The sequence below is a fragment of the Emydura macquarii genome, unplaced genomic scaffold (assembly GCF_026122565.2).
Source record: "Emydura macquarii macquarii isolate MOO-44397 ecotype Brisbane River unplaced genomic scaffold, CSIRO-AGI_Emac_v2 contig_2205, whole genome shotgun sequence".
In the NCBI taxonomy this organism is placed as follows: domain Eukaryota; kingdom Metazoa; phylum Chordata; order Testudines; family Chelidae; genus Emydura; species Emydura macquarii.
Window position 1 is genome coordinate 23,192,180 of NW_027132342.1, and position 25,910 is coordinate 23,218,089.

The window sequence follows — 25,910 nt, forward strand, 5'->3', positions numbered from 1 at the left end:
GGTGGGCATAGTGGGCTTCGTGAGCCACACTTTAACTGTAAAAGAGCTGAATGTGGCTCAGGAGCCACAGTTTGGCCACCCCTGCAATATACATGATAGGTGAGTTTTTATTACATGATCAGATTACAAAACATCTGTTATGTACTCTATAGTGCTTCCTAAGAAATATATTAATTATATATTAATAGGCCCTGTTATCTTTGTATGGACATTGAGATTCATAGCAATTTTGTAATGAATAGCGTTGTGTGTAGTGTCCTTAGTCAAAATTTGGGGAACCCAGATGAAAAGCTGCAGAATCATGAGCCTGGCTTCTCCTGTTCTGTATTAGTGTAATTGTCATCCTACAAAACTTTAATTTCATTCGTTTTCTCTTACATAACTATTGTTTTCTTTAGAGGTATGTGTACTTTTGTAATCTACTTTGTACTTATATTAATATATTTTTCTATTTCAGTTTATCATTCCATCTGAAAAGAAACCTGAAATCCATAAAGATCAGCCACGTGCAATTTCTATTCAGAGTTCTGAAATGATTGCTACAAACACGAGACACTCGCCAAACTGTAGACACTCTGACTTGGAAGCCTTGTTCCAGAACTTCAAAGATTGTGAATTTTTCAGTAGAACTTTCACCAACTTTCCCAAATCCCATGACAATTTTAATCTTCTGCACCCAATCTTCCAGAGACATGCTCATGAACAAGATACTAAGATGCATGATGTTTATAAAGGTTATATTACCCCAAAGCTAAATAAATATGCACTAAAAACATCTGCTGCTACCGATGTCTGGGCTGTGCATTTTTCCCAATTTTGGATAGATTATGAGGGAATGAAAAGTGGGAAAGGCCGCCCAATAAGCTTTGTGGATTCATTCCCACTCTCACTTTGGGTTTGCCAGCCAACGAGATTTGCAGAGTCACAAAAGGAGCTATTTTCTTATAATCAAACAGCTTTTAACATTCCAAAAAGTGACTCTAGTGAACTAGCTAATAGACTTCAGCGCAAAAAACTTTTGAGGGAATATTATAGCACTGAGCCCTTGACCAATGGCATTCAAAAGCTTCATCCTTCAGACAGCACTTCAGGAGTTCTCTCTGCAAGTTCTTCCTCTGATGCAGATGTACATGTCCTTGTTCATATTCAAAAACATATGAGCATGCAAATTAATCATTACCAATACCATTTCTTACTGTTGCTCCATGAATCCCTTGTACTGCTCCTGGAAAACCTAAGGAAAGATGTAGCAGCAGTGACAGGCAAACCTGCACAACATACAGATGTCTGCATTGGGATATTACTTGAAAGTGCAGAAGTAGCTTTATTGCTCCACCCAGTGGCTCAAGCAAAGCCCTGCAAGTCTCCAGTTCTGGAAGAAGAAAGTCTCATGGCAGAAGATCTTTCACCTTTGGAAAATGAGGAAGCTCTTGTATCAGAGAGTAAATTGATAACTAATGATATAATGCAGACTGGTACTGTGGGTATTAATTATGTAACTGACTGTAGGTCTGCAAGCACTGAGGTTAACAAAGTTGTTTTGATGGACCCTCTTTTAAAATCATATAGTGATATGGATTTTCAGAAGGAAATTTCATTTTCAGACGATACACCAGATAAATGTTTGGGAAAAACAAATGAAGAAGACAGCAGTGGACTTTTTAGTAGGAGTGATTCAGAAGAGGTTTGTCTGGCAGTAAGTGACAAAAGTAGCTTGTATTCTAGGGATTCAGTGAATGTTTTAAATAACAGAGAAGATTCTACTGAGTTATTCACGGATAAAGAGGATGATAAAAATATTTTTTCAAATAAGTTAACTGAGAAAAGTGGAACTGAAGGCTCTCCGGTTAAAGTTACAGACTTTACAGAACCAGAAACCGCCTTACAATCTGAAGATATTGAAATCAACAAAGAAAAAGTGTCTACAGTTAGAATGCTTGCATCCCAGTCTACCTTAAGGTATAAAAGATTTAATATTTTAATTAGTGAATTCACTCTTTTATGTCCCAGGAAAAGTTAGCTAATAGTATGTCAAATAAAATAGATAATTGCCCTGGATAATACAACTGAAAATTTAGTAGTTCAAAACAGATATCATTTTAAGCTTTAATAAATTCTGTAGATATACAGTGAAAGTGGAATCCCACAATAAATAAAGGTTAAAAATTAAACTTTCTGTTAACTGAACTTTAAATTGTTTACAGAATACTGAATATTTCATATTCTCGAATAAATAGTTGCAAAAAACAAAATCATTGACACGGATGTCTACAACATAATTTATAGACCACAGTGAACAAATGCTCTCTTTTTGTCTATCTCTAAATTTCCCCCCCCCCCCCCCCCAAGGATTACTGAATCATTTTGTATTACATACCAATGTTTCTTTAATTTTGTTCCTGGGTTGGAGGATTTTGATTTTCTTTTATAGAATTCCTTTCATTTTAAGTAATAATTTCCTAATATCTTTATATTAAAAAGTGGAAAGCCTAAGGAACGCTGCCAGTCCAACCTCCCTGCATTCTCTGTTTCTTATAAGAACATGAAGAGAAGTCCATCACAGGTCTCTTTGGATACCGTTTCTATTGATAGTATGATATTAGAAGAACATTTACTAGAGAGTGATGGAAGTGACAGCCAAAACTTTCAGGAGAAAGGTAAATAAATGTAACTAAATAATTACCTACAAACATGTAAATTTTATCATAGTGTGTGCTAAAAGGATATAGTGGGTTAAATCCTGTTTGGTTTACTCAAGCAGTTCTATTTACTGCATCAGTTGGTGGCAACAAATATTTTCCTACCCAGACAAAATATATCATTTAAAAATAAACTGGCAACTGACTCAGTTATTACCTCTTCCAAAGATGGTGTTTGTGGAGTTTTTTTGGAGGAAGGAACCAAGTTATAGTGCTGCTTTAGGACCAGGAATTCCTTGGAACTACTCCCATTAGTGGGCAGTAGGCCAGCGGTAGATATTTGCAGGATTGGACTCTAAATTATAATGTTCATTTACCATTGCAAATATATAACAAGATTTTTGGTTTTAAAAATGTGGGGGTGAGTAAGTGGTTTCCATTTGGCATTAACACCAGCAATGCTGATAAGCAAGCAGACAGATTTGACTCTCTCCTCATGGTGCAGTTTGTACTTATTGGCTGAATTCTGCTATCAGATGCATGTCCAACTTCTGATTACTTCAGTAGGAGCCATTCATGCATATCTGAGGGAGAAATTTGGCCTGATGTTGAATATCTATTAGTTTTAGATAATCTGTAGTACTGTGGGATTATGTAAATTCTGATGAGCTACTGAGAGAAGGCTGATGAAATAATTTTGTTAAAAAGTAACAAGTACAGTAGCAAGACTCTAAAAGGTCAATTTCCTCTGTACTCCTATCTTTCACATGAATAGAAAAGTATTCTCAGCCAATATATTCATCTGTGTTTTTGTTGTTGTTCTCAAGACAAAAATAATGGTGTACCCCTTACAGACCTATTTTATCTTGGCGTTGTTGGAGTGTTACCAGAATATTACCTTTACATTTTTTTGTACTTTGTTGTATTCATAAATTATCCTTATGTGCAGATTATAAGGCTGTATGTTTCCTAGTTGTTAAGGAAACAATAATTTCCATGATAGCTTTAACAAAATAAAATAATATAGCCTGATTGAATATTTCTATAAACAAAAGAACTGTAGCCACTTACGCTAAAGGCTTTGAAAATGTATCTATGCATATTTTGCAGATCATTGACTTTTGGGGGACTTTAACAAACCTCTCACAGGGTGAAATTCACTTCTGTTATGGAAGATGACAGCAAGGCCCTTCTCACCTCTGGATGCACTGAATGTCTGCTGGTGAAATGGCCACATATGCATCCCCTCTGTACTGTGAAAAGTCTATGCCAGCCCAGTAGCATGGAAGCCACAATGAATTGGCTGTGTTAGGCAGGAAAGGGGTCACATGTTTATGTGGATCCAGTACCCTGTGTAAGAGGCATCGAGGAGCTACAGGTGCTATTCCACCCTTCAGACTAGAATAGCAGGCACGCCTCACTATGGCTGCATGAGTTGGAGGGGCGGATTTCATCTCCTTAATTGCTCCCCTTCATACGGTCTGAATACTTGGGCTCTGTGTAAATGGAGTGGATTTCACCCAAAGAGCATATTTTGTGTGCAAGAGAATAGGTATATAGACAGACAGACACAGACATTTCCTTTTGTCTGGCCAGTGCTAACAATCAGTCTGCCACATGAGCTCAGTGACATGGCAAAAATCAGTATGCCTAATATTTGGCTAGTTTATTTTGTTAATCATAAAGGTTTGTTTATTAATAATTATCCAAATAAAAATATTTAACTCTTTTATAAAAATTAGGATTATACATAGTGTTTTATTAATGTATGAACAGTTCAGATTATATTATATTGACCTTTCATATTTTTCTGACGATATGCATATGGAAGCTATCACAGCCATGAATTACCAAAGGCCAGTAGAAAATGCTCAAGATGAAGTCACAGGAGTTGACAATTATGCTGGGTCATCTCCAGATGCCATCAGTGCAGCTTCAGAGAGTGCGCAAGAGACGAATGAAGAAATGGTAATGTTATTGAAATAAATAAATTAAAGGAGCAGGTTTAGTAAATTAAACAGTCACTGATATTAAAGGGGAGCTAAAATCTAGCCAGGTTCCTTGCTCTGGCTTTGATTCAGCAATTGAATGATGTCAGCTACACACACGCTTAATATTAGGCACATGTTTAAGATACTGTAGGCATGGCATAGGCAGCAAATTCATTGTCTTGGGGGAACCATCTCATGTTGTTGTGACCCTTCTGGCTATTTCTGAATCAGTATTGATGGGCTGAAGGAGGGAGTCGCATGTGTCTTTCATTGTGCATCGACTAGTTCATTATAGGGTTAAAAGTGAGGAAATAAAAAGGGAAAAATAACTGTTCCTTGTGTCTCTGAGTACCTCTCTTGTGAGTGGAAAAATGGGTGAATAAAGAGCTTCAATTCCAAAATGCTTGATTGAATTGCATTGATACAAGTTTCTTTTTGTGATTTTTGAATGTAAGCTTGATTCATTGTTTATATTTGCACGCTAATGAACGTTGTAATTTAAAAAAAATTAATTTATAATCGCAGATGTTTCTTAATTTGTTGATAGATGTCTGTTGTGGTTTTTAAAATCTTTGGCGTTAATGGTGAAATTGACATCAAAGGTGAAGACACAGAAGTATGCCTTCAGGTGAATCAGGTGATACCAAGCCAGTTGGGCAATATCAGTGTTCGACATTATCTTTGCAACAGAACTGTGGGTAAGAATTAACAAGATATTTAATTTCCACTCTCACTATGGAATTTGAGCTGGAAAAACATTTGTTTTTACAATGAAAGAGTTATTGGAAGTTTTATGGTTGTCTTTTCCTCTGATACTTACATATAAAAATATCTGTATTAGTCTCAAACTTAAAGTACCAAAAAAGCCTTGTTAATGTTAGAATAGCTTTTATCAATCATTTTAGAATCACTATTTCAACTACCTTCTTTCCTAATCATCAGGCAGTGAGTGGGAGGAGAATAAAAATAGAACTGCTTAGGATGGTGGGTAAAAAGAGGAAACCAAATATAAGTGAGTTCTGTGGCTTCACTTGCTTTTTATCAAATATCCTGCATTAGATTCTTGATATTTTATAAAGCTGGAACTTCATTATCATCAGTCTCTAACTTTCCTGAATTTGAATATATCTTTGTCTAGTGAGCCTTCAATGAGAGCAGATTATTCTTTACTTCAAAATAACTTTAAAAATTCTAATCTATGGAAATATATCTCAACACCCACACCTCATTTTAATTTTAAATTTCTTAGTTAAGGAAAATTACTATCTAACCCAGTCTCAGGAGGGGTTAAGTGCAATTTTATGTTCTTCTTCGAGTGCTTGCTCATGTCCATTCCATTGTAGGTGTATGGGCTCCTCCATGCATGATTACCGGAACTTTTTCCCTTTAGCAGTACCTGTAGGGCCGTCTCCAGCACCCCTGGAGCCCTCTGCATATGCCACGATATATGCGTTGCTGGCCCTACGCCCCCTCAGTACCTTCTTTCTGCCTGTGACGGTTGCTGGAACTGCTAAGTCTTGCATCGCAAGTGTTCTTAATCTCTTTTGTTCTCCTTAATCATTTGTTGTTTGTCTTAGTTAGGTAGATTAGTCCTTAAGTGTTGTTAATGGTGGTAGTTAGTCGTTTAGGATAGTCCTGGTTGGGACTTTGCCGGGGGCGGGGCATGCCCCGGTCACCGGGCTTCAAACCTTGTGCCTCCTATGGGAAGGCCTTTCCACTGAGCGACCCCCATGATAGTTGCCTAAAGTGCCTGGGGGAAGCTAATTGTAAGGAAAAAAGCAAGATTTGTAAGGCTTTCAGACCTCGAACCCAAAAAGACAGAGAGATCTGCTTGAAAGCCTTACTAATGGAGGCAGCACTCAGACTGGCCTCTGAACCAACCTGTTCTACCTCGGTATCGAGCATGGCATCGATGCAGAGCCTATCATCGGCACCGGCCCCGCCTCGGCACCGGACTTCTTTCTCTCTTTCGAGGAAGAAGCAGTGAAAGCAGCGCACACAGCAAGACCACTCCCCTGCACAGTCCAAGAAAGCGGGGTTGAGAATGGGGCCACACCAAGGTCAGACAGTGGAGACTTGCTCACCACTGCCGGAGCTTATGTGTCCAACCAGAGAGCTACCCCCAACTCCTGGGAATGGGAGAACATCTCTGCACCTGCCGGTGCCATCAACACCGGAGGTTTTTTATGCGGCATGGACCTTGTTGGTCTTGCCCATGCCAACCACACCCTGGCCTCCGCCCAGAGAGAAGGTGCTGGTGTCTCAGGGGAAGCCCGTGTTGGGACCCCTTGGTTGGCTTTGGCGATCCCCAGTGCCTGGGGGATGATCTCCAACAGCCCGGTCGCCCCGAGTGGAAGGGTTGACGTGGTGCTGCTCCCTGAGAAGTCACTCTGGGTCAGTTGCCAGAGCACCCCGCATTGGTGGGGCAAGGAGCGAGGTCGCCCTCTCGGCACCGGTCGTGGTCCCCGGCACAGGGCAAAACCCATTCCAGGAGGCGGTGCCTGTCTGGTTCGCCTGCAAGAGGCCACTCCCCAGAAGGAAGTCGGCACAGCTCCCGCTCCCCGGCACCAAGGAGTTCGCCCGCACCAGTGTGGGGCAGAACCCAGTAACCGAAGGCAGACTCGGCACCGAGGGGGAAGCAGCACCATAAGTCATTGGTGCCCAGGCGCCACTCTGGGCATTCCAGCTCGTGGTTGGAACATGATTCCCTGCATCGGCACTGGTCACGGCACCGCAGCTCGTCATCATGATCGATGCTGCCGAGAGGTCATTCTCCAGAGTAACAGAGCACCCAGGGATTGGGTCATCACTCCCCCTCCACTCGACACTGTAAAGTGAGAGCCTCCGATGCAGCCCCACTGTGGTCATCTGACAGTGTGTTGACATCCTCTCGAGGGCGGCCGCTGGGAGAGTCATCACTGCCAGCAAAAGATGCCGGAGCACCCCTCTGCTCAGGCAGTCCTGGAATGGCCTCAGGGGCAGTGGCCACCCTAATGGCTGTATTGGGGGACCTTGGAGGTTTCCGGTGGGGCCAGATCCGCAGTCGTTCAGCTTGTCTGGAGTGCAGTCTGCACCACCGGTGCCGGAGAAGGACCATCATTTGGCCTCCAATGACGATTCGGACCCCAAGGAAGGGACCTCTGTTGTGGCCCCTCATCAGCGAGAAGGGATGCCACCACCTACTGCACCCCTCCAGTCCTCCTCCTCTTCCCCAGATGAGGCGGTTACCCAGGGACCATCGGTGCCCCTGGATGATTTCAGGGCGCATCAAGATCTTCTCAAGAGGGTTGCTTCCAACTTGGGGTTAGAGGCAGAGGAGCTGAAGGAGGTGTCTGACAGTAATGTCCTGGCAGTGGCCACTCCAGCCTGGGTTGCCCTCCCTGTGCATGAGGGGATATTAAAGATAGTGAAGGCCCTGTGGCAGATGCCTTCATCAGTGGCCCCACCTCCTAAAGGGGCTGAGAAGAAATATTATGTCCCGGCCGAAGGATTTGAATATCTTTTCACCCACCCCTCACCCGGTACTCTGGTGGTAGATGCTATCAACCAGCGGGATAGGCAGGGACAGCTTAGTCCCATGCTCAGAAATAAAGACGACAAAAAATTGGACCTGTTCGGGGGAGAGGTTTATTCGATGGCAAGTCTGCAGTTTCAAATTGCCAATCAGCAGGCTCTCCTGGGCAGGTACAACTTCAATCTCTGGGACTCGAGGGTGTTTACAAAATGTATGGCAGTAGTGGCGGCGCACCTGAGGTGCAAAGGGGTCCAAATTTCCCCAACCTGGACGATTGGCTAATCAGAGACAGGTCCAGAGCCCAGGTCCAGAAGAGCGTAAATCTGACATGCGCCACCTGCTGCCGGCTGGACCTGCTAATAAGTGAGCAGAAGACCCCTTAACTCGGGTGCAGCTGATAGAATTCATCAGGATGGTCCTGGACACTTCCCAAGCCAGAGCTTTCCTGGCCCAGCCATGCTTCGAGGCGATGTCTGCCATCATCGCTTGCCTGGACCTCTGCCTGACTACAACAGCCACATGGCGGCCTGCACTTACATGGTGAGGCTGGCTCAACTAAGACTCAGACCACTTCAGTCGTGGCTTGCCTCGGTTTATGCCCTGAGCAGAAGTTCCCTGGATCAGGTGGTCACAGTCTTCCCCACCCCCCCAGATCCTGGCAGCACTAGACTGCTAGTGGAGCCCCCAGGCAGTGTCAAGGGGTGTACTGTTCAAAGAGCTAGTCCCCTCAGTCACTCTGGTATCGGACACCTCGGACTTAGGGTGGGGGGCCCATATCAGCGCCAACCTCAGCACACAAGGGGTCTGGTCAAGGGAGGAGCAGTGCATGCACATCAACGTGAGAGAGTTACGGGTTATTTGCCTAGTCTGTGGAGTGTTCCTCCGCTTTATTGCGGGCAAGGTGGTGCAGGTACTGACAGACAATACAGCGGCCATGTATTACATCAACAGACGGGGACCCTGTTCCTCAGCCCTCTGCAAGGAAGCAGTTTGTCTGTGGGACCTGGCAGTGAGGCACAATTTTCACACAAAAGCCTCTCACCTCCCTGGAGCGAGGAACAATGAGGCGGACTGCCTCAGCAGGTTATTCTTACCCTGCCACGACTGGTCGCTTCACCCATGTGTGATCTCTGCAATGTTCCAATGGTGGGGCTCTCCACAGGTGGACCTGTTTGCGTCAGCATGGAACAGGAAATGCCCACAGTTTTGCTCCCTCTGCGGCCTCTGGAGGCCAGGTTGCTCCCCTATGCCTTCCTGCTTCAGTGGTCGGGGAGCTTCATGTACACATTTCCACCCATTCCTCTTCTTCACAAAGTTCTGCTGAAAATCAAGAGGGACAAGGTGGACTTTATCTTAATTGCACTGGGCTGGCCACGCCTGCACTGATTCAGCATACTGCTGGACCTATCAATTGCACCCCCTTCTGGAGCCACTGAGACAGCACGATCTCCTGTCCCAGAACCACGGTTGCTTGCTATATCTGGACCTGGACTCCCTACACCTCACGGCATGGACGCTCCATGGCTGAGCGCAGACAAGCAAGCCTGTTTGGCGCAAGTCCAGCAAATCCTGCTGGGTAGCAGGAAACCTTCCACATAGGTCGCGTATTGGGCAAAATAGAAGTGATTTACCTGTTGGGCAGAGTCCCAGGGAATTTCGCCTGGGTTATCGCTGTTACAGGAGTATTTGTTGCAGTTAAAACTCCAGAGCCTCCCTGAAGGTCCACCTAGCAGCTATATCAGCGTTCCACCACCCTTTGGAGGGGAGATCAGTTTTCTCCCACCCTATGACAATTAGAGGTGGAGAGGCTCTATCTGTAGGTCTGTGACCTGGTGCCTCCCTGGGATCTCAACCTGGTCCTTTCGCGGCTCATGGGGCCCGTCCCTTCGAGCCCATGACTACATGCCCTTTACTGCTGCTGTCATGGAAGGTGGTCTTCCTTGTGGCCATTACCTTGGCAAGGAGGGTCTCCGAGATTAGGACACTGACCTCGGAGCCTCCTTATACTGTGTTCTATAAAGAAAAAGTTCAGTTGCAGCCACACCCGGCCTTCCTGCCTAAGATGGTTTCCCAATTTCATTATAACCAAGATATTTTTTCCCCATGTTTTCCCAAACAGCATGGTTCAGAGGAGGAAAGGAGGTGGCACACGCTAGATGTTAGACTGGCATTAGCATTCTACATCGAGCATACGAGACCGTTCCTGAGATCTACACAACTCTTCGTCGCGGTGGCTGATTGAATGAAAGGCTTACCTGTGTCCGCCCAGCGCATCTCATGGTGGATAACTTCCTACATCAAGTTCTGCTATGAGCAGGCAAAGATGCAACTTCCGGAGATAATTACAGCCCAGTCAACCAGAGCTCAAGCTTCGTCCACAACCTTCCTGGCTAGAGTGCCTGTGCAAGACATCTGCAGGGCTGCCACCTGGTTGTCTGTACACACCTTTACGTCCAACTATGCCATCGTCCAGCAGGCGCGGGACGATACAGGCTTTGGCACAGCGGTGCTGCAGGCAGCTCATCCGTAACTCCGGCCCACCTCCAAGGTATTGCTTGTGAGTCACCTACAATGGAATGGACATGAGCAAGCACTCAAAGAAGAAAATACGGTTACTTACCTTGCAACTGTTGTTCTTCGAGATGTGTTGCTTATGTCCATTCCATGACCCACCCTCCATCCCTGCTGCTGGCGGCAAGAAGGAACTTAGGGGGTATAGGGTCGGCAGCACCTCATATACCACGGTATGTGCGCAGGGGTGCAGGAGCTGGCCCTATGGGTACTGCTAAAGGGAAAAAAGTTCCAGTAACCATACATGGAGGCGTGCACGCACCTACAGTGGAATGGACATGAGCAATACATCTCGAAGAACAACAGTTACAAGGTAAGTAACCATCTTATTTTTTTAAGATAAGTTTTTGATGCTTAACTGCTGAAGTTGTGAATGATTATTATATCATTGCACTGGCAGTTAACAGACATTAATGATGTTTTGCAATAAATATGTCCAACTGGTCCAGAATCAATTCTGCAGTAGGTTCAAATAGGTCTCTCTAAATGGAGCACTACACATCAAAATAAATAGAACTCTATAATGGTATGTGTCTCTTGAATGTACCATGTGATCATCATTGGTACCTTTTAATTTCAATTAAATTCATTGCCTCTGTCCATAAACCAGATGCTCAATTCATAGATATCACTACTTCTGTGGAGCCTGGTTTCCTTATTTAGAGGCATCCCAGGGTACATTACAATGAAAGAAAATGTCATGGAGCTTGGAATGTGTATGAGGCTGCAAACCCTGCTAAAAGCAGTGTAGCAGAATGAGGCGGAAGACACTTAGAAAATTACTTTTTCAGCAAATGCATAATCAAGTATATTTGGGGAGAATAAGGGATAGCTTAGAGAAAGAAACGGAAATAGAAATAGGAAAGTATGATCCAAAATCTGGTTCCTGATTAGTCATACTTGAATGACTTTTAAATTAAACCCACCTGTAAGTATTTCCTGTTCCCTAGTTTGTAATTGTTGGAATGTGCCTAGAGAACTGAAGAGTTTCAACTGAAAACTTCTAAATTAATTTTAAAAAATAATCCCTCTGTTGTGAAAAGCATAAATTTGAAATAAGGGCCAGAATCTCAGCTAGTGTAAATCAGCATAGTTCAATTGACTTCACTTGATCTACTTCAATGTATATAATTGAGCATCTGGACCAGTTAGTCTACTGTTTAGTTAGTATACCCACTGTGAACAGTATCGTACAACTTAAAAATATTTTGTGTGCAAGCCTTACAAATTATAGCTATATAACAATCAGTCAGAAAGTTGATGCAAATGAATTTTAACTATCCTTTTTGGTACTAATTATTTTTAGTGTATTAAACCTGAAGAGATGATGATTAGGCAAAAAGATCTATTTCTTTTGCATAGCAAATAGATAGAATTTCAATATTTATCCAACACTTCTGTTCACCTTCATTTTATAGAAATGCCCAATTCAGTATTTCAGTTGCCTTTTACTGGGTAGAGATATTGAGATTAATAAATAGAAAGTGCTGCTCTACTTTATTAGTAGACAGTCCTATTCCCATTTAAGTAATGGGAGCAACATCTGGCACTTTATTCTAGCTATTAAATTGTTATTTCAGTTTTCTCAGTACCAGTAACCTTCTTTATTATGCATTAAGGCCTTGATTCAGGAAAGTATCCCTTTTTCTTCAAGTGGTTGCACACTTGTATTCCACTCAGGTGTGTTCATGCCCAGCACACTGGAGCCAGACAGTTTTCTGTACCAGTACCTGTTGGGGTGGCACACGCACCTTGCACATTTTCATGGCCCCTGCTGAGACTATGTAAGGGCACTACCATCCTGATCCCTCACAGTTCCTTCTCACCACCCATGGTCTGAGTCAGAGCTCCCTGTGAGATTTACCTCACAATTTTTTTCTTTTGATGCCTCATAAGCTTGTGGCAGTGGCACCAGCAATAATGATGATGCTGGAACTGTGGCAGCAAACTCAGTCAGCGAATTCAGCTTTCTTCTCTTCCTGTAAATAGTTACTATCCAGGAGTCAGGCTTCTTTTATTGTTTTAACTTATTTTAATTAGTTATGAATTAGTTTTTGGCGTGGTGCACTGATGGCATGCAGTGCCCACCAAGCTTTACGCACTACCTGTTATGTGAGGTGTCTCTTCCCAGTAGCCTCCCCCACCCCCCCATGCTCTGCCTTTTGTGTCTCAGTGACGAAGATGTTAGAGAGGTGCAGAATCTGCTGTTTTCTTTCAAAAAAAGAACACATATATCCAGAGATCTATGCCTCAAGCAACTCTTTATGAAGCGAGCACTGAAACCTGCCTCGGAGCCAGGGCCTTCAACTACACACTCTGTTACCATCTGTTATGGAGGCTGCAGTGGTCTCTGACCGATCTCTGAACTCATACTCTTCTCCTTGGAGAAAGAGAGAGGTCAGTTGTTGTCTTCAGGGTTTCCTTGAAGGAGGGCCCATAACACAGACTGATGTCCCTCCTGATTTGAAGAAAGGTGATGGTGGTTCTTCAGAGAAGAAGAACTTGAAACATTGCCGGACTCTTTGGTACTCAGGTACAGCTGAGCTGTCAACCTGTCTCCCCCCAGTACTGCAGCGGGAAGATATTGGTACTGTACCATCAACTCTGGTACTGGCTGTGGGACAGTTGAGTCCAGTACCCAACAGACAGAGTGCCAGTACCAGCATTATTGGTGGTACCGCTGCCACAACCTTATGAGGCATCAAAAGACTTGCTCTGTTTCTCTGTCCCTGACTCTTCCTTTCAAGTGAAGGCATCTCCTGCTGTTCCCTGTCCATCTGAATCTTTGGCTCCAGTACAGAGATTGTTAGTGGTATCAGTGTCGGTTCCAGCCAAGAAACATAACAAAGACTCAATCTTGGCACTGTCTTCAACGCCAACGCATACCATGTTGGTACCAGTACGATTTTCAACTTTGGCATCAGCCCTCAATCTTCAAGTGGCCTTCTTCCACATGTAAGGGCTGGTCTACACTACACACTTAGATGGACGTAAGGCAGCTTACATCAACCTAATTATGTCAGTGTCTACACTATAGCTTTCCTCCCGCTGATGTAAATGCCCTACTCTACACCAACATAAAAACTCCACTTCCACGGGAGGTGTAAGGCTTATGTTGATGTAGTTAGGAGGAGCCGTGGAATTGACAAGAAAGCGGGGCAGCTAGAGCCCAGCTACCTACCTCTCCCCTAGAGAGCCGAGAGAGAAGCCTGGGCGGCTGTACCCCTCTCCCAACCGTGAAATTGACAAGGCTATCCAGCTCCTCATGGGGTGGGTGGGGAGAGAAGAAGCCAAAGCAGCTAGACCCTGCTCTCCGCAAGTGAGACACCCTGGGTGGCTTCTTCCTGGCCCCACTCCTGGTGGGGAACTGGGAGGCAAGAAACCCTGGGTGGCTTTCTCCCACTCCCAGCAGGGAATGGGGAGCAAGGGGTGGGGGCAACCCGCTGGGAGCCCGGGAGCCTGTGGGACTGAGAGACCAGGCTCTCGACTCCCCACACTGCCCTCAAGGAGGATGATGTGGACATGCACCATCACAGTAATTACTGCAGGGGTTGTAAGTTGACATAATATAGGTCGACTTACCTTCCTAGTGTAGACGTACTCTTAGTGTTGCCAAGTCACCAGAAGATTCTGAGATTCATAGTGGCAGGTCAACATTATCAATACACAGTACTTCCTTTTGTCCTGTTCTCAGCTCCACACATATTGATCAAGTGCATGGCAATGATGGTGGCCTACTGGAGGAGAAACAGGATGTGTTTCTCTGCCACATCCATTTTATCATCTGTCTTTTCCATCGTCTAGGACTCATGCTGAAGAAGAGAGTCCACATAATTCCCTCACAAAAAATTGAGTTAATTGGCCCTACTCTATTCTACAAATTCGATGGCATTTTTCTCACAGGACAGGTTTCAGCCTATTCGCCAGTTATGTGCCTCTCTAAAATTACACCCACCACCACAGTCCAAGAATGTCTAGGGTAACTAGGCCACGTGGCCTCATGTATTTATGTGATCCTGCATGCCAGGCTATGCCTGTGCATCCTTCTGGGGTGGCTGAAGTTAATCTATTGAGTGAACAGACACCTCTTGGACAAGTTGATCCAGATTCCTCCTGTGTTCCCAAGAATAGTGGATGGATAAGTATAACATATATAGAGGTGTATTATTTGATTGCCTCCTTCTGATCAAGACGATCATTACCAATGCCTCTCTGAGAGGGTGAGGTATGTTCATGGTGGGGTAGAACCCAAGATTTGTGGATGGAGCAATTAGTGGCTCCTCATATCAATGTCCTTGAGCTTTGAGCATTCACAATGCTTGCTGTTCTTTCCTCCCTCATATCAGGGGCTTATTGGTCCAGATACTCACTGACAATACAGCTGCAATGTACTATCTGAACAGACGGGGAGGAGCATGATTCCAACAGCTTTGTCAAGAAACAATGAAATTCTGGCACTTTCGCATCAAGGAAGATGCTGCTCCCAGAATCAATTGGCTGACCATCTCAGCAGGACACTCTCCTGAAATTACAAGTGGTCCCTCAAGAACAGTGAGATGATGACCATCGTCGAAGCTGGGGATATTCATAAGTTGACCTATTCACAATGTACATGCATTTATGTATGCATTTCCCCCTATTCTGCACATCCCTCAGGTCATATTCACATTGAAACAAGATTACACCAAGGTAATTCTCATTGTGCCAGCATGATTAAGAGAGTGCTGGTTCTTGGATCTTCATGGTCTCTTGATTCAAACCCCATGGCCTTTGCCTCCTCTTCCAGACCTGCTGTTCCAACAGCACAGACAAATGTGGCACTTGGATCTGAGCAGTCTGTACCTCACAGCATAGCTATTCAGTGTTTAGACCAAGTGGGAAAAGACTGCTCAATGGCAGTTCAGGAGACACTACTCAATAGCAGAAAGCAGTCCATTAGATCTGCTTATTTAGCTAAGTGGAAGTATTTCTTGATCTGGTCTACCAGTAACGGGATACAGCCAACATATGCTAGGATTCAGGACATTTTTGAATACCTGCTGCACTGTAAATCTTCGGGTCTTTCTCTAAGTTCCCTGACAGTCCACTTCGTAGCAATCTTGAGTATTCATCCTGCTATTCAAAGGAGATTGTTGGTTGTGTCTCGTCTCCCCCCCTCCTCTGTCCCGGCTAGATTTTTAAAAGGCATTGTTCAGCTTTTTCATCCTACTAAATACAAGGTTTCAAAGTGAAACCTTAACACTGTATTATCAGGATGATGGGTTCTCCATTTAATCCTTTGGTAGCCTATTCTTTGCCTCACCTGTGTTAGAAGACATCCTTTCTTATAGCTGTTGTGTCAGCCAGAAGAGTAGGTGAGCTTCAGGCCTGATGGCAGAACCACCATATATGTTGCTTTCCAAGATAAAGTAGTCTTGAGGCATCATTCTAAGTTTTAACCAAAGTAGTGCCATCTCAATCAAACAACATACTTGCCTGTTTTTTTTTTTCCCTGAAGCTGCACTCAAGTAGTGATGAAGAGTGACTGCATACTTTGGACATAAGGCGAGTCCTGGCCTTCTATCTGGACAGAACCAATCCTTTTATGCTATCTCCTTGGCTCTTTGTCTCATTTGCTGACAGTAGGAAGATCAGGTAGTTTCAGCATAAACAGTTTCCATGTGGATTACTTCCATGATGGCGCATGGGGTAGCAAACACCCCTTTCCTGGAGAGACTGTTAGCCTGAACCCTCGTTGAATGGGCCATCTCACAGTACTGCAAATATCCAGCATGGGGACAGCCGTAAGAAATGCTACCCCTTGATCCCTTCATGCATCATTGTGCCATCATGACTGCATAAAATCTGGAAGCAAACTTTGGGAAAGCAATTCTGCCACTATTTAAGTAGACTCCGAGCCCCACCTTCTAATAGTACTGCTTGTGAGTCACCTGAGTGAAATACATGTCTGCAACCCACTTGAAGAAGAAAAATAGTTACTTACCTTTATTGTGACTGTTCTTTAAGATTTGGTTTGCACCTGTATTCCACAACTGCCTTCTCCCTCTGCATTGTAGTCCGGAGCCACATATTCCGATGCTAAGGAATTGAGGGGGCTGGGGTGGTGCTGCCCTTATGCAACCTCAGAGGGGCCACAAGGAGGCACAGGGTGTATGTGCCACCTTAACAGTACTATTACAGAGGGCTCTCTGGCTCCAATGTGCTGGGTGCACACGTGTGTGAGTGGAATACACCTGTGAACCACATCTCAAAGAACAACAGTTACAATATAGGTGTAAGTAACCGTTTTGTTCAGGAGAGCACTTATACTTAAAGTTGAACACTGTTCTTAAGCACTCTCCAGAACAGGGATAAACTTAAGTGCTTTCCTGAATCACAGCCTTCAGTAATTTTTTAAAAATAAGCTTGCAAGCACCTGGTTTTGTGTTTCCTGGGCATGCAGATCTCCCACTGAAGACAACACAAGTTTTGCATGCACAAAGAAGGCAGGGTCCTTATAAGTACATATATACTGTTGTTATGTATGTTGCGAGCTACTTGTATGTACAGTTTATTGCTCCTTCTGTACTACCTTTATATTACAAATTAAGAGATGAAAACGTGATAGAAAATTGCTCACAGTACATTATGTGTGTGCACTACTATAATTCTGATTTATCTCAAGGCATGGGATTTTCTGAATAAAAGAATGAAATTGAGATTAATTTGTTAGAAAACTAGTTATGTTTCTATTTTTCTTTTGTGATTATGAAAATACAATGCAGGTAAAAATAATTGTGTAATGATTGCTTATTGTGATGCCTTTTGTGTGCTATAAAATTTTAATCCTAATTTTGTTTTCTTCTACACTAGGTTCAGATCATAAATCTGTGGCTGGACCAATTAAGTCATCTCCTGAAATTAATTTGAGATGGGAAAGTGGGCCGAGTGCTGTAGTACACTCTCTGCTGGCTGTAAAAAATGGCTTTCTGCAGTGTCACGTAGAGAATTTTAGTGCTGAATTCTTAACATCTTCCCTCATGAACATTCAGCATTTTTTAGAAGATGAAACTGTTGCAGCAGTAATGCCTATGAAAATAAAAGTTTCTAATACAAGGATTAAATTAAAAGTATGTTAACTAGGAGCCATTTTGCGTCTTTTAATTTTTTAGACTGTATGTCCTTATTTCTTTGCCGATAAATTAGTTAACTTCAAAGAAACTCATATCTTATGCTTTAAAGTCTCAATTGGATATTTACTATTAGATAACACTAAAACAATTTAAAAATCCATAAACTGGGTTAGCTCAGTGGCCTGCCTAGAGGTAAATTCTGTGCATGACCAAACTGGTTATATGAATTTAGTTTTATACTTGTCTTTTTTTCCTTTACCTTGTCCCAGTCCCCAGAATAGCAGTGGCTGGGAATGTAACAGATAAGGTGTTTCAGGTTCCCAAGAGGAGAGTGAGCCTTTTGTTGTTTTGCAGTAACTAACACCTGCTTTCCAATCAAAATCACCATTAACAGAGAAGTTCACTATGGGCTCAACAGTCCTCCTCCTTCAAGGATAGCTGTGGTGATGAGTTTAGCATAGAGGGAGGAAAGAGATTGAGGACTCAGATTCAATCCAGTTTGTCTATTAACTTGAGCCCAGATTTCATGTTCTGCCATACCTAGAAACAGTTACTAAATAATACAAGACTTTCTCACTAGTGTGGCTTAAAATAGCAACATTAAGAGGACACTGCAGTGCAGTCTCCCAGTGTTTCCCCTCAAACACTTAAAACAGAAAATTATTTCACTGAGGGGCAGCTAGAAAGGCTATAAGTGTTATGGAAGTTTGTGTGTGTGTGTGTGTGTGTGTGTGTGTGTTTGTTTAGTTTATTTAAAATAGAGATTTGGGATTATAATGTGACTGCTGCCAAAGCCAAAAATTTAAAAAAAAACCACACACACACAAATAGCCTTGGAAAATTTCAGAACAGTGCGAGATAAAAGAGATGCAATTTCCAGATTGGGACCCAAGATAGGGTCCCTAACTCTGCACTTGGGGCTCAAGCCTCAGCTGTGCCACAATCGTGCTTAAATTTAAGCACTACTCTAAGCTGCACCAGCTAGTGCAGTCTCCATTCTGCCGGCTCAAGGATCTGGCAGAGTTCTGTGACTCCCTCCCTGCATCAACAGTCCCTTGTATGCTGGCTTTACACCATCTGAGGATTCTCTGTGGTAGGGAAATTTTCAGCTGCATGCTTAGGCAACTTTAAAGTGCCATTTGTGCCATTGGAGCAGCATGTAGTGAAGGTTTTTGTAGCTCAAATTGTCACTTAAGCACCTAGTTGAGTGTCCAAATGCAGAAATGAATGCTTTAACATATATTCACCTAATTTTGAAAATTGGTCTCCTGTATTTTCCTGGCAGGGGGGCAGGCTCAAGCAAAGATTTTTGACAAAATGGTCAGTTTTGTAGGTAAAGATTGTACATTATTAAGATGATGATAAGAGGTTGTTGGCAGTGAAAAGTTCCCGGTAAGCGCATTACTCACCAAATCATCATGAAGTCAGTCAATTGTTCAGTTTTGTGGTTGGATTTCCCATTTAGTGGAATATTTTCTTTGCACTGAAGTTGACGCACTGTTTCCTGAGTGAGTTTTGGGAGGTGTTTATTCATACTGCAGTCTTTGCTCTTTGAAGCAGTCTTGGCAGTCACACTTTCACAATTTGTTATTTATCATCTTATGCTGATAAATGCTGATAATACTGCTGATGTGTTTTCTTTCTGAAGACATTAAAGACACTGCTCCACTTGACAGGAACAGTGAGCCATAATTGAGGCGGAACCACCAGAAGCAGTTTGTGAGGTTTCTTTTGTCTTTTTGGCTGCAGTGATATCCTTGATAAGAGCTATCATTCCAATGTAAATTCTAAAAAAACAAAAACACCCTTCCCCAAAATATGAGAGATTATATAGCACTGGTTTCTTAACTCCGTTTTTGTTGAGGGCTCCTGTGCTAAAGAATGTCGTGCTTTGTTCCCATTAAGGTATTCTAGTCAAACTATATATACTGACCTTCAGTGGGCTCTGACCAGAGGTAAATTGGGTTCTTTGTTTTTCTGTAACTCAGACTAATTGTAATGACACTGAAGTTTTGTAGATATCTGATGAGAAAATTCTGCTCCAAATGCCTTTCAAATGAGAGGGTTTTTTGGGTTTCATTAAGTCTGTTCAGATACGTTTAATTGAAGTTTTTAATTAGCTGTTTTGATTTCCTACCATTGATAAAGAGGGACATTAAAAATCCTATTTTTATTACTTTTATTCTGTAGGATGACAGTTCACGTGATAATCTCTCAGCTCCTCAACCAGCCCCAGTAACACTGCATATTGACCTACTTTTGGTAGAGAGGAATGATGATGGTTCTTTTTGCATCAGAGGTGTGTATTGATACGTTCTTCCCAAAATCTAACAGCTCAATAATTGAAAGTACATGATAATATATTTACTTTGTGTGAACATTATTTTGGACATATAGCTAATAATCAGAAAGTGAGTTACCTCACAGCATTGCTAAACCCCACTGTGGCTATGTCTATGCTGTGAGCTAGGGGTGTGGTTCCCGGTTCATGTACACACACTTGTATTAGCTCAGAGCTAGCGTGACTATAGGGGGAATCATCCTGTAGCTCATAGTGTAGACGTCGCCACAGTGTACATTGTACACTAAAACTGAAACTTACATAATGGAAAATAGTCCCCAGTTGCAGTGTTTTGACTGTGGCCCTGGTCCTGCAGTCAAACTAATGGATGAATAATGATTCATATCACTTCATACTACACATGTTCAATTCCAGATTCTTTCAGAGATGACTAAAAACAATTTAACTGTCTCTAAATGTTGGAGAGAAGTGGTGACCTGTTGTCTCAGCTATTTCTCATACATATATATTACAGGTAACTACATAATGAACAACTAATTACTGTTATTTATTATTATTTATTTGCTTTGCAGTAGCATCTAGAATGCACAGCCCCATTGTGCCAGATTCTGTGTATATAATAAGGAAATAAGTTAAAGCATTGTATTAAAGAATGCTGAACCAACACTCTGGTCACTGTTTAATCAGTTAGACCCTGGGTAGGAGTGGGTGGGGGACTGATTAAGGAGAGGAGTCCCTGATTACCAGATCAGATTGAAGCTTGTAAGCTAATTAACCCATTAACAAGGAAATTGGATAAAAGAGCACAAGAAAGAAGTGGGAGAGGGAGAGAAACAGAAGAGAGGCTAGTGGAGCCTGACAAAATGGAGTTCTATGGTAGGAGCCATCTGTTCTCCCCCTCCGCCCTTTGGAGAAAGGTCGATAAAACTGGATGACGTAAATACTGTAACTGTACTTGTATGTGGAAGGTGTTGGAGTGAAACACTAAATAAACTGCTTGGTGGTATCTATATGAGGGAAGCCTCTGAGTGGTCTGTGTGAAGCAAAAAGGACAGGAGCAGTAGGTACTGTATTATATGTAGTTTAAAACAAAAAAAATTCTCTGTCTAGGGCTATGATTCTGTGTATTATGGAGGTACCATAGCAGCTCCATAGGAAGGATTGCATTGAGATTTGCATCTAAAACTGGAATTTAACCTCTGTTTCATATGAAAAATATATCTGTGTGCATACACGCACTTGTGTGCACACAGTTTCAGTGTGTACACATACACTATATACACAAATCATAATGCATAACAACATGGTAATAAAGATTTATATTTAGAAGATGGGTCTTCACCACTTAACGTAGCACAGATACTTAATGAATCCACCTACACAAAGTGAGGATAGCTTACATATTTTTTTTGTTATACGTTGTCTGGTACATTAGAATTATGCTTCTTAGTAATTTTAGATGCTTCAAAACTGAAAAGTGTGAGTGTTTGTTATTTTATGTAAAAATGTACAATTCTAAGGTCTCTTTCAATCATTTGTATCCTTCTTTCCATTGGGTAAAATGTATTTAAGTTATAAAGTTCTCTCATATTTCCTAATCCTTTGGTGTGGACACCTCAGGTGCAGTGAACACCAAGGTAGAGGTCAAAGTACCTTCAGTGATAGAGATGTGTATCTATATATATAGTCATGAACCATGGAGTATGTTTTTTTTAACACAATGGCAAATCATGTAGTTTAGAGAGAAATGTTTAAAATATGTTTATGAAGATTTAGATTACAAACAAACTGCAACTCTCATTTTGCCCTACCTGTAAGTATGTTAAACATGAGTGCATCTTCAATAATGTTTAAATAAAATATATTATTATTAAATAGAAAAACGTTACTTTAATGTTTAAACTTGGAAATATTTAAAATTGTCTTAAGGACCAGGTCCAGTAGGCTTTTCACACCATGTCTTCGTATATAAGTATAGGTCCCAATGCTGATTGGAACCCTTGGAGCATATCTACACTGCAGTTAAACACCCACAGCTGACTTGGGTTCATGAGTCTGTGCTATGGGGCTGTACAGTTGCAGGTGAGAGCTCAAGCTCTGGGATACCGCAACACAGGAGGCTATAGGACCCCAGGCTCCAGACCAAGGCTGAATGTCTACACTGCAATGTTACGTCCCTGCCGCCCGAGTCAGCTGACACGGGCCAGCTGCAGGTGTTTAATTGCAGTGTAGACATGCCCTTAGGCACTATGGTAATACACACATTTATTAGTAATAATAGTAACAGCACACAAAACTCCCATTGACTTCAGTGCAAGTTACATGCATGTGATGATCCTAGCTTAAAATAGTATTTAGATATACTTTTTGAATAGTTAGTTTCCTTGTTATGTTTAGCTAAATAGTCAGTTAAAATGATTTTTCCATGATGATTTTTGACAGTTATTCACATTTACTATTTACACATTTAAGCTGCCAGGTGTAATACACCTTTTTTCTCCCTTCTAAGAAAATAAATATTTTTTATTTTAATGTGATAGTGACAAGAACATGTAGATATACTAATACTTAATGTTAAACTTGTATTGTTTTAATTCAATATTAACAAGATTCAATAAAAGCTAAACATTTCAAAGTTCCTGCTGTGTTTCTGTGAAACAGATAATCAAACACTAAGTAATGATGTATTGAACTACAAGAAATTGAATGCTACAGTGCAGCAAGTGAGTGGAGTTACCAGACACAAAACACAGGATTATGTGTCTCAAGCCATCCAGACATCTCCAGAAATTCCCAGACCTTCTACATCAAGATGGTCTCCAGCTGACTTCCTCAGAGAGGAGGTAATAATAAAACTAAGTTAATTTTATTTTAATTTTATTAAATCACATTGTAGTAATAAACTATCAAAACTGTTTAATTGTTACAGGTTATATATTTTGACTGTTAGGATTTCATTTTTGTTGTTTTTGTGTGAACACAGAAACAACAAGGCACAGACACCATACTGTGGTTAAATGCAGAGGGCTGCAACTTTATTTAAAACTTTTGTCTAATTGAGGTACCCACCCCAAAATATCTGGCAGGGTTGTTCCATTGTGGATCTCAACTGGTACCAATGCCTCCGGTATATCACAAACCTCAGGGGGAGTGTGAAGACCATGCCCCCTCTGTACCCTCAAGCCTTCCCAGAGATTCATCCCTCTTGTCTCTTTCACACAAGAGGCAGGAGGGTTAAAATGAAGTTGAGCCACCAGCTGCATGAGCCACAGAGGCATATTACCTCATCATGCAATGTGTACACCCAGACTAATGCCCAGGCAGCTCAGTCAGCCTGTTCCTAGCCCAGCCATACCGGAACCTGCCAAAGTTGAAATAATTGTAATTTAAACATCTCAAGCCAGACTTCTTGGATGCTGGGTGGAAGGTCAGAACCCACACAGCAGTTTGCCATATTGTAAAAATCCCTTCCTAGACCCCAAAATTGGCAATCAGCCTAGCCTATGACATCACCAGAGATCCAGCTACTAGATTAAGGGTGGGATTGACTCAAGGAGCCCACAATGGCCACCTTGCCTTGGCAGCAAACTGTTGCATCAGCCCCCCTTGTGCTCCATTAACACCAAACATGAGCCAATCACCCAACTCCAGAACATGTCTCCACTTCTCCCTACCCCATCAAAGCTGCACCCCACCCAGCAGGGTGAGCACCTGGGCCCAGCATTTGTAAATGCTACTCTACTGGAGAAGGTGGGCAGTACACAGCAATACTTATTCTTTTCTTTTTCAATTTAATTATTTCAGCTTATTGAAGAAAATGAATGTCTTAAACAGGAACTAGCCAAGGCTAAAATGGCTCTGGCTGAGGTCCACATGGAAAAAGACACTCTGCTTCATCATATAAAGAGGATGACTATTGAACATCAACAGTAGTGGATAATGTATTTCAAATACTGCATTAGAGTAAGAAGGGATGTATTTAAATACTGTTTGTGAATTAGTGGAAAACTGTCTTTTGACATGAGCATAGAACAATATATTTGTGGAATAAATGCTATCCTGAGAATTTACAAAGGAGTAGGATTAGACACCACAGTTGTTTTTCTGTTTAGCCCTGTTTAAACTGCAGGAATGCAGGAAAAAATCAATTTATACTGTACTTTACTAATTTTCCTAACAAGGATATGATCTTCTACTTTTAATAATATCTGAGGAAATGTTATCTGGGGAACAGATCTGATAATGAGATGGTTCAATGAGCAAGGGAAGGTGTTTACATGAGTAATTGAGTAAAATGTGTACCAAGCATCTTTGATATATGGTATCTTTATTTGCTAAGACTAAATGAGTTTACTGTTAACAGAAGAAATATTTTAAAGATTACATTTGCACTATAAACTGAATGGGCCCCATTCTTTAGCCATGAAAAGTTAATTGGCCTCAAACTGGCCTAAGTCAGTGTAACTAACCCAGGCAGGATGACCAAGTTTAAGAGTATCCTCCTGTGGCACAGAGACTTACACTGCTCTCTTCCACTGCTGATATACCTGGTAAAGGATTGGGACCTTAGGAAAAGGATCATAGTGTTGGGTACCCCTGCCATGCCAGTCCTTGGCTTCATTGTGGGTATTGCAGCCTGGTGTAATTCAGATCATCCCTTAATCTGTTCTATCCCATACAGTGGGACTTGCTGTGCACAGAGACAGCAACAGAATCAGGAGTGTGTGCAAACATGAGCTTTAAGCCATCTTTACACAAACCCCAACCCACATGCTGCATGGATCAGCCACACCCAAGAATCTGGCTCAATGTATTTAAATATGTAACTGTTCATTTGTTAAAAAACAAAGACTTACTAGGATTAATAAATTGTATATTATTGTATTTGAAAAAAACTTGAGAATCATTCATTACCCTGTTAAACTTGTGAAGTTACATGAAAGTGTAATTATGCAGTTTAAACTGTGGGTGATTTGTACAAATTGAACTATAATTTTCAGCTAAAAGAACTGATGGAAATGTATAAATAAAAAAGCACAAAATACAGACTTCTAGTGTATGCCTCTAATCAGTTTTAACAACAAACAAAAACATGTACATTCCTTTGAGACTTTGTTTTTGCAAGAAGTAAATTACTGAATAATTTAACTAGTGACCTTACTGAATCTGTCAACTGAAGACATTTAATTGATACTACACTTGTTTCTGCACCACAGGATAATTGAGGGAAGTTTTATTTGTAGATATGCAAACAAATCTATTAAAGTCTTTAATATCCTATGGTTGACCTTACATATTCAGACTATGGAACTGTTTTATTTTAGAGCTTTATGTAGGACATCTTGGAGTCACTGTGGATAGTTCTCTTAAAACATCCACTCAATGGCAGAGACAGTAAAAAATAGTGGAATGTTAGGAACAATTAGGAAAGGGATAGATAATAAAACAGCAAATATCATAATGCCACTATATAAATCCATAGTATGCCACATCTTGAATACTGCTTGCAGTTCTGTTCATCCAATATCAAAAAAGATATATTAGAATCGGAAAAGGTACAGAGAAGGGCAACAGAAATGATATGGGGTAAGGAACATTTTCCATATGAGGAGCAATTAAAGAAACCAGGACTGTTTAGCTTGGAAAAGAGATGGCTCAGGGGGGATATGATAGAGGTCTATCAAATTATGAATGGTGTAGAGAAGGTGAATAAGAAAGTGTTTATGTGAAGGGGTAAATAAGAATCAGGAGTCACCTGATGAAATTAACAGGCAGCAGGTT

The 25,910-nt window shown here is 41.9% G+C and overlaps 1 protein-coding gene across 2 annotated transcripts in view; it reads left to right on the forward strand.

The window, feature by feature from the left end:
* BLTP3B (bridge-like lipid transfer protein family member 3B) overlaps positions 1-25,419 on the forward strand; it is a 95,543-nt gene extending 70,124 nt beyond the window's left edge. For both annotated transcript variants that reach the window (XM_067559734.1, XM_067559736.1), the window contains 8 exons: positions 458-1,959; positions 2,482-2,657; positions 4,471-4,607; positions 5,178-5,328; positions 17,568-17,824; positions 20,018-20,126; positions 22,791-22,972; positions 23,934-25,419. In XM_067559734.1, the coding sequence (XP_067415835.1) occupies positions 458-1,959; positions 2,482-2,657; positions 4,471-4,607; positions 5,178-5,328; positions 17,568-17,824; positions 20,018-20,126; positions 22,791-22,972; positions 23,934-24,062 (2,643 nt within the window). In that variant the 3' untranslated portion in view covers positions 24,063-25,419. The remainder of the gene's footprint in view (positions 1-457; positions 1,960-2,481; positions 2,658-4,470; positions 4,608-5,177; positions 5,329-17,567; positions 17,825-20,017; positions 20,127-22,790; positions 22,973-23,933) is intronic.
* The last annotated feature ends 491 nt before the right edge of the window (positions 25,420-25,910 follow it).